The 9730-nt window shown below is 47.3% G+C and overlaps 1 protein-coding gene across 2 annotated transcripts in view; it reads right to left on the bottom strand.

The window, feature by feature from the left end:
* Positions 1-96: 96 nt before the first annotated feature.
* Positions 97-9730, bottom strand: part of LOC133569059 (actin-binding protein WASF3-like) — a 21118-nt gene continuing 11484 nt past the window's right edge. The window contains exons 4-8 of one of the 2 annotated variants that reach the window (XM_061921189.1): positions 9599-9716; positions 7013-7194; positions 6719-6955; positions 6385-6653; positions 97-2129 (exon numbers count right to left, since the gene is read on the bottom strand). In XM_061921189.1, the coding sequence (XP_061777173.1) occupies positions 1972-2129; positions 6385-6653; positions 6719-6955; positions 7013-7194; positions 9599-9716 (964 nt within the window). In that variant the 3' untranslated portion in view covers positions 97-1971. The remainder of the gene's footprint in view (positions 2130-6384; positions 6654-6718; positions 6956-7012; positions 7195-9598; positions 9717-9730) is intronic. The other variant, XM_061921190.1, reaches the window with a different exon arrangement.

Raw genomic sequence — 9730 nt, 5'->3', positions numbered from 1 at the left:
AGCAAAAGTATACAACTGGACTCTTTCCTTCTTTCCTGCTGTTGCCATGGAAACCCTGCCCTCAGACAGGGAGGTGTAGTGTGAGTGAGGAGACTCTTCATCCTCCATCTGTTTAATTCCTCTCTGGGTCAAAGGTCAGCCTACACACATGGCTAAAAGGGAAGTTCCAACACTGGCAACATGACAGGTGTGATAATACAGGTGTGGTATTAAAGGTGTGTTATTACATAAGGTGAATCTTGCAGGAAGTGCTCACAATTACACTATATTCTATAAACAAACAGCAAGTATCACTTCTTGCCTCCGTCAGTCGGACCAACCATCAGTCGGACCGATCGTTGTCCTGTCAGTCAAACCAACCGTCAGTCGGACCAATCGTCCTTCGTCAGTCGGACAGATCGCTGTCGACAGTCAGTCAGACCAATCGTCCACGGTCAGTCAGACCAATCGTCCACGGTCAGTCAGACCAATCGTCCACGGTCAGTCAGACCAATCGTCCACGGTCAGTCAGACCAATCGTTTTTTGCCGTCAGTCAGAGCAAGTCAGTCGGACAAATTGTTGTCGACTGTCAGTCGCACCAATCGTTATCCTCCGTCAGTTGGACCAATCGTCCACGGTCAGTCGGACCAATCGTTGTTCGCTGTCAGTCGGATCAACAGTCAGTCAGACCGACCGTCAGTTGGACCAATTGTTGTCCTCCGTCAGTCGCACCAATCGTTATCCTCCGTCAGTTGGACCAATCGTCCACGGTCAGTCGGACCAATCGTTGTTCGCTGTCAGTCGGATCATCAGTCAGTCAGATCGACCGTCAGTTGGACCAATTGTTGTCCTTCGTCAGTCGGACCAATTGTCCTCCGTCAATCAGACCAACAGTCAGTCAGACCGACAGTCAGTCGGACCAATCGTTGTCCTGCGTCAGTCGGACCAACTGTCAATCGGACCAATCATTGTCCTCCATCAGTCGGACCAACCGTCAGTTAGACCAACAGTCAGTCGGACCAATTGTTGTCCCCAAGGAGTTGGACCAACCGTCAGTCAAACCGACAGTCAGTCGGACCGACCGTCAGTTGGACCAATTGTTGTCCTCCGTCAGTCGCACCAATCGTTATCCTCCGTCAGTTGGACCAATCGTCCACGGTCAGTCGGACCAATCGTTGTTCGCTGTCAGTCGGATCATCAGTCAGTCAGATCGACCGTCAGTTGGACCAATTGTTGTCCTTCGTCAGTCGGACCAATTGTCCTCCGTCAATCAGACCAACAGTCAGTCAGACCGACAGTCAGTCGGACCAATCGTTGTCCTGCGTCAGTCGGACCAACTGTCAATCGGACCAATCATTGTCCTCCATCAGTCGGACCAACCGTCAGTTAGACCAACAGTTAGTCGGACCAATTATTGTCCCCAAGGAGTTGGACCAACCGTCAGTCAAACCGACAGTCAGTCGGACCGACCGTCAGTCGGACCAATCGTTGTCCTCCGTCAGTCGGATCAACCGTCAGTTGGACCAATCTTCCTCCGTCAGTAAGACCAACAGTCAGTCAGACCAATCGTTGTCCTGCATTAGTCAGACCAACTGTCAGTTGGACCAATCGTCCTCCTTCAGTCGGACCAACAGTCAGTCAGTCGGACCAACAGTCAGTCGGACGGACAGTCAGTCGGACCAATCGTTGTACTCCGTCACTCGGACCAATCATTGTCGACAGCCAGTCGGACCAATTCTTGTCCTCCAGGAGTTGGACCAACCGTCAGTCGGACCAATTGTTGTCCTCCGTCAGTCGGGCCAATGGTCAGTCGGACCAATCGTTGTACTCCGTCAGTCGGACCAACAGTCAGTCGGACCGACCGTCACTCGGACCAATCATTGTCGACAGCCAGTCGGACCAATTCTTGTCCTCCAGGAGTTGGACCAACCGTCAGTCGGACCAACAAGTCAGTCAGACCAATTGTTGTCCTCTGTCAGTCGGGCCAATGGTCAGTCGGACCAATCGTTGTCCTCCAGCTCCGACTCTTCCTCAGAATCAGAGTATTCCACAGCAATGCGGCGAGACAAGATGGTGGCCACGTCGTTGCCCACAGGTTCCCTCTTGGCCTGCTGCTCCTGCTGCTCCTGCACCTTCTTCAGCTGGATGCCTGCATCGAGTACATCACAGGTACATCATCAAGTAAATCACAAGTACATCATCAAGTACATTATAAGAAACTCATGAGTACATCATGAAGTACATGATTAGTACATCACCATCGTCAAGTACTTAATAAGTACATCACCATTGTCAAGTACATCATAAGTACTTCATCATAAGTACATCATCGAGTACTTCATAATTAACTCATCAGTACATCAACACAGTCATCAATTAAATCATCACCATCGTCACAATCATTAAGTATATCATCACCATCGTCACAATCAAGGACATCATCCTTATCGTCACAATCAAGTAAATTATCACAATTGTGAAGTACATAATCACAATCATCAAGTACATCATCACCCTCGTAACTATGTCGTGGAAATTTCTTTGAAGACGATCCTTTAGTGACAAATAGCTTTAAAATGATTTATTAAATTAACAAAGAAATAATAACAAGCTTTGCAAAGCGAGACCAAACCAGAACGACACATCCGTTGGTTCCAGCTTGTTCTAACTCCTTTAGAACTTGACATGACAATTCTACATTCTCAGAAGTCCCAACCTCCATGCTCATTTACATACACCAGTGGAATGAATACCCAAAGTTCTGTGAAGGGAAGAGGGTGTCGTTTGCCCAGAAGGGCGGGGGGGGGGGGGTGTCGGACCAACCATCAGTCGGACCAACTATGTTACATCCTGCAACTATGTTACATCCTGCAACAATGTTACATCCATCCATCCGGTAGAAAACGGATGGATGGATTAAAATGCACAAGAATGTTTTATATTTGAACGTCATTTTTAACACTGTGATTGCCAACGGAATTATTCATTATTTATCGCTGTGTTTTTCAACCACTGTGCCGTGGCACACTAGTGTGCTGTGGGAGATGATGTAATTTCACCTAATTGGGATGAAAATATTTTTTGCAAACCTGTAACTATAATTCAAAAAGGTGCTGTTGTTGAGTGTCTGTGCTGTCCAGAGCACAGCAGAATAACCGTGTAATACTCTTCCATATCAGTAGGTGGCAGCAGGGAGCTAATTGCTTTGTAGATGTGGGGAACACGGTATGACGTGATCACAATATGCGGGAGGCAGCGTTTAGGTAACAAAGTATCCAACACTTAAACCAACAATAAACAAAAGGAGAGTGCCGCTAAGAAAAGGCATTGAAGCAAAACAAAACTAAAACTGAACTGGCTGCAAAGTAAATAAAAACAGAATGCTGGACGACAGCATAGACTTGCAGCGTGTGGAGCAGACAGCGTCCACAAAGTACATCCGTACACGGCATGACAATCAACAAAGTCCACACAAAGAACGAGTGCGTCCGCACAACTAAAATTCCGGTAGTCTTGATTGTGAAAACAAAGCAAGGTGTGGGAACAACATTCAAGGAAGACATGAAACTGTTACAGGGAAGTAGCAAGAAAAAAGGTGGAGCCAACAAAATAGGAGCACAAGTCACAGGAAAAGCCCAGAAAAGTCCAAATAAGTTATGGTGTGATGTGACAGTACACCTACGTTGAGACAAGAGCTATATTAAGGCATGTATGGTTATGGTTTGAATTCATATCCGACAATTGCGAGAACGACTTTTTATTGTCAGTATCAGCTCCTGATTTTCATTTTTTTATGTTTTCTGCTGGTGGTTTGCCTCTGAATGTTTTCAATTAAAACATGTGGCTTGGCTCAGAAAAGGTTGAAAAAGACTGACTTATGGTGGTAAGCAACGCCAGCTAAGATTTGTCTGAGACAAAGGTGCAGTCATCATTTGTCTGAGACAAAGGTGCAGTCATCATTTGTCTGAGACAAAGGTGCAGTCATCATTTGAATGAGACAAAGGTGCAGTCATCATTTGTCTGAGACAAAGGTGCAGTCATCATTTGTCTGAGACAAAGGTGCAGTCATCATTTGTCTGAGACAAAGGTGCAGTCATCATTTGTCTGAGACAAAGGTGCAGTCATCATTTGAATGAGACAAAGGTGCAGTCATCATTTGTCTGAGACAAAGGTGCAGTCATCATTTGTCTGAGACAAAGGTGCAGTCATCATTTGTCTGAGACAAAGGTGCAGTCATCATTTGTCTGAGACAAAGGTGCAGTCATCATTTGTCTGAGACAAAGGTGCAGTCATCATTTGTCTGAGACAAAGGTGCAGTCATCATTTGTCTGAGACAAAGGTGCAGTCATCATTTGTCTGAGACAAAGGTGCAGTCATCATTTGTCTGAGACAAAGGTGCAGTCATCATTTGTCTGAGACAAAGGTGCAGTCATCATTTGTCTGAGACAAAGGTGCAGTCATCATTTGTCTGAGACAAAGGTGCAGTCATCATTTGTCTGAGACAAAGGTGCAGTCATCATTTGTCTGAGACAAAGGTGCAGTCATCATTTGTCTGAGACAAAGGTGCAGTCATCATTTGTCTGAGACAAAGGTGCAGTCATCATTTGTCTGAGACAAAGGTGCAGTCATCATTTGTCTGAGACAAAGGTGCAGTCATCATTTGTCTGAGACAAAGGTGCAGTCATCATTTGTCTGAGACAAAGGTGCAGTCATCATTTGTCTGAGACAAAGGTGCAGTCATCATTTGTCTGAGACAAAGGTGCAGTCATCATTTGTCTGAGACAAAGGTGCAGTCATCATTTGTCTGAGACAAAGGTGCAGTCATCATTTGTCTGAGACAAAGGTGCAGTCATCATTTGTCTGAGACAAAGGTGCAGTCATCATTTGTCTGAGACAAAGGTGCAGTCATCATTTGTCTGAGACAAAGGTGCAGTCATCATTTGTCTGAGACAAAGGTGCAGTCATCATTTGTCTGAGACAAAGGTGCAGTCATCATTTGTCTGAGACAAAGGTGCAGTCATCATTTGTCTGAGACAAAGGTGCAGTCATCATTTGTCTGAGACAAAGGTGCAGTCATCATTTGTCTGAGACAAAGGTGCAGTCATCATTTGTCTGAGACAAAGGTGCAGTCATCATTTGTCTGAGACAAAGGTGCAGTCATCATTTGTCTGAGACAAAGGTGCAGTCATCATTTGTCTGAGACAAAGGTGCAGTCATCATTTGTCTGAGACAAAGGTGCAGTCATCATTTGTCTGAGACAAAGGTGCAGTCATCATTTGTCTGAGACAAAGGTGCAGTCATCATTTGTCTGAGACAAAGGTGCAGTCATCATTTGTCTGAGACAAAGGTGCAGTCATCATTTGTCTGAGACAAAGGTGCAGTCATCATTTGTCTGAGACAAAGGTGCAGTCATCATTTGTCTGAGACAAAGGTGCAGTCATCATTTGTCTGAGACAAAGGTGCAGTCATCATTTGTCTGAGACAAAGGTGCAGTCATCATTTGTCTGAGACAAAGGTGCAGTCATCATTTGTCTGAGACAAAGGTGCAGTCATCATTTGTCTGAGACAAAGGTGCAGTCATCATTTGAATGAGACAAAGGTGCAGTCATCATTTGTCTGAGACAAAGGTGCAGTCATCATTTGTCTGAGACAAAGGTGCAGTCATCATTTGTCTGAGACAAAGGTGCAGTCATCATTTGTCTGAGACAAAGGTGCAGTCATCATTTGTCTGAGACAAAGGTGCAGTCATCATTTGTCTGAGACAAAGGTGCAGTCATCATTTGTCTGAGACAAAGGTGCAGTCATCATTTGTCTGAGACAAAGGTGCAGTCATCATTTGTCTGAGACAAAGGTGCAGTCATCATTTGTCTGAGACAAAGGTGCAGTCATCATTTGTCTGAGACAAAGGTGCAGTCATCATTTGTCTGAGACAAAGGTGCAGTCATCATTTGTCTGAGACAAAGGTGCAGTCATCATTTGTCTGAGACAAAGGTGCAGTCATCATTTGTCTGAGACAAAGGTGCAGTCATCATTTGTCTGAGACAAAGGTGCAGTCATCATTTGTCTGAGACAAAGGTGCAGTCATCATTTGTCTGAGACAAAGGTGCAGTCATCATTTGTCTGAGACAAAGGTGCAGTCATCATTTGTCTGAGACAAAGGTGCAGTCATCATTTGTCTGAGACAAAGGTGCAGTCATCATTTGTCTGAGACAAAGGTGCAGTCATCATTTGTCTGAGACAAAGGTGCAGTCATCATTTGTCTGAGACAAAGGTGCAGTCATCATTTGTCTGAGACAAAGGTGCAGTCATCAAAAGAGTCACATCTGGCTCTGCAGCCATAGGTTCTCTACCCCTGGTCTAGAGTCTAGACCACAGTCCTCACCATGAAGACAAGACAGACTTACCCATACGAATGGCCGCCAGCAGGTCACTGCGGGCGTCATTGAGCACGCTGCCCTCCATCTTGTGGGCACCGGCTGGCACGGGGGGTGGCGGGGGACCAGGAGGCGGTGGCACAGCCTGGTGTGGTGCAAGGGGGGCATAGGCCCCGCTGCCAACCATGGGCCCAGGAGACACAGGACCTCCAGGTGGTGAGGCGAAGGCGGTCTGGGCAGAGGGGATGAGTGGGGCGGGGGGCGGGGGCGGTGGTCCTGTGTTGGCATAGCCCTCCATGCTGGAACACAAAGACAAGTCAGTTCCTGGCAGCATCCACTAGATGGCAGCAGGACACCAGCAGACCTGTAGTCCATGGGCGGGAGGGACGCCGAGCCCCCATTCATGGCCTCCACGGGTGGAGGAGGCAGCGCCGCCTGGTGGTGGCTGCGGCCCAGCGTGGCCCCCTGGTAAGCCACGCCCCTTCCCCTTCCAGCGCCAGGGGCGTGGCCCATGTGTGCTGCCAGGACGCTAGGCGGGGGGCCCGAGTAGGTGTGGGCGTGGCCGGCGTGGTTCAAGGCGTTGGCGTAGTGGTCTCCAACCCTGATGGAGGACAGGGCATCAGACCTTAACCACGCTGCAGGTGACTTGCTGTCCTACCTGTTCTCTGGAGACAGCGAGCCCTCAGAGGAGGCCCCCCGGTCTCTGTGGATGGTGTGGCGGTGGTCCGGCCTCAGCTCCTTGTCCAGAGCCATCATGTTCCACTCCTGTCTGCGGTTCCTGGCCTTGCGCACCTTCTTCACCTCCCTCTGCAGCGTGCCGTCCACACCGCGCCTCTGCTCCTGCCACACACCTGCGTGTCACCTTTTCATCTGACCACACACCTGCATGTCACCTTTTCATCTGACCACACACCTGCGTGTCATCTGACTGACCGACCACACACCTGCGTGTCACCTTTTCATTTGACCACACACCTGCGTGTCACCTTTTCATCTGACCACACACCTGCGTGTCACCTTTTCATCTGACCACACACCTGCGTGTCACCTTTTCATCTGACCACACACCTGCGTGTCACCTTTTCATCTGACCACACACCTGCGTGTCACCTTTTCATCTGACCACACACCTGCGTGTCACCTTTTCATCTGACCACACACCTGCATGTCACCTTTTCATCTGACCACACACCTGCGTGTCACCTTTTCAACTGACCACACACCTGCGTGTCACCTTTTCAACTGACCACACACCTGCGTGTCACCTTTTCATTTGACCACACACCTGCATGTCACCTTTTCATCTGACCACACACCTGCGTGTCACCTTTTCATCTGACCACACACCTGCGTGTCACCTTTTCAACTGACCACACACCTGCGTGTCACCTTTTCATCTGACCACACACCTGCATGTCACCTTTTCATCTGACCACACACCTGCGTTTCACCTTTTCATCTGACCACACACCTGCGTGTCACCTTTTCATCTGACCACACACCTGCGTGTCACCTTTTCATCTGACCACACACCTGCATGTCACCTTTTCATCTGACCACACACCTGCATGTCCCCTTTTCATCTGACCACACACCTGCATGCCACCTTTTCATCTGACCACACACCTGCGTGTCACCTTTTCATCTGACCACACACCTGTATGTCACCTTTTCATCGGACCACACACCTGCGTGTCACCTTTTCATCTGACCACACACCTGCATGTCATCTGACTGACCGACCACACACCTGCATGTCACCTTTCCCTCTGACCACACACCTGCATGTCATCTGACTGACCACACACCTGCATGTCTTCTGACTGACCACACACCTGCATGTCATCTGACCACATACCTTTATATCACCTTTTTACCTGACCACACCTTTGTGTCACTTTTTCATCCGACCACACACCTTTATGTTACCTTTTCACCTGACCACACACATTTATGTCATCTGACCACATACCTTTATATCACATTTTCACCTGACCACACACCTTTATGTCATCTGACCATATACCTTTATATCACCTTTTTACCTGACCACACACTTTTGTGTCACTTTTTCATCTGACCACACACCTTTATGTTACCTTTTCACCTGACCACACACCTTTCTGTCATCTGACCACATACCTTTATATCACATTTTCACCTGACCACACACCTTTATGCGATCTGACCATATACCTTTATATCACCTTTTTACCTGACCACACCTTTGTGTCACTTTTTCATCCGACCACACACCTTTATGTTACCTTTTCACCTGACCACACACATTTATGTCATCTGACCACATACCTTTATATCACATTTTCACCTGACCACACACCTTTATGTGATCTGACCATATACCTTTATATCACCTTTTTACCTGACCACACACTTTTGTGTCACCTTTTCATCTGACCACACACCTTTATGTTATCTGACCACACACCTTTATATCACCTTTTTACCTGACCACACACCTGCATGTCACCTTTTAACCTGACCACGCACCTTTATGTCACCTTTTCATCTAACCACACACCTTTATGTTACCTTTTCATCTGACCACACACCTGTGTGTCACCTTTTCATCTGACCACACACCTTTATGTCACCTTTTCACCTGACCACACACCTCCAACATCAGTGTTTGCTAATAGAGAAGAAGACGCCCCCTTTCTCTCCCTGCAGTGCTGCTCGCTCACACATCCCCTTTAAGCTGGGAATTCTAGTTTTTGTCCTTCTCTGCAGAAATCTTCCTCCCATTCTGTGTGTTTGTCCTTTACCTATTTAAGGAGGTAAATAAACAACAAGGTGACACAGATGAAGATATATCCGACTACAAGACAAATATCTTGATTGATACGAGAGTTTGATATTGGTAAGGAGGGTGAGGCAGCAGCTCACACATTCTCATACTTTCTGTCACACCCAGTTGGAAATGACATCAGCCATCTTGGAAAATGTCTCAACTATAATCTGTGTGAAGGAGCCACAATTGTTTTATGTCAACGATGACACTATTTGAGGAGGAAAGCTGACCAAGTGTTAAGTCCATCAAGGAGATGACTTATTGTCATCTTCTGAAATCCAATGCTGATGTTCCTAATGAAGGTGTTTGATGATCAACCATGCTGTCACTACTGCTCACACCATCTTTAATAAGTGTGTCTGCTGAAGAACATGGACTATTATCCACCTGCGAGACTACTATAGCGGCTCAGAGTGGAGACAGGCTCGGTACCTTCTGCTTGCGCTTCTCCTTCCTCTTGTCCTCCGTGTCCTGCAGCATCTTCTGCTTCCACAGGTCAAAGAAGTAGGAGGGGTCGGTGTAGAACTTCAGCGCCTCCTTGTGGTCGTCCCTGCAGGTAGAGAC

The sequence above is a fragment of the Nerophis ophidion genome, linkage group LG15 (assembly GCF_033978795.1).
Source record: "Nerophis ophidion isolate RoL-2023_Sa linkage group LG15, RoL_Noph_v1.0, whole genome shotgun sequence".
In the NCBI taxonomy this organism is placed as follows: Eukaryota; Metazoa; Chordata; class Actinopteri; order Syngnathiformes; family Syngnathidae; genus Nerophis; species Nerophis ophidion.
Note: the sequence above shows the minus strand (reverse complement) of the source record. Positions and strands in the feature narration are given on the sequence as shown.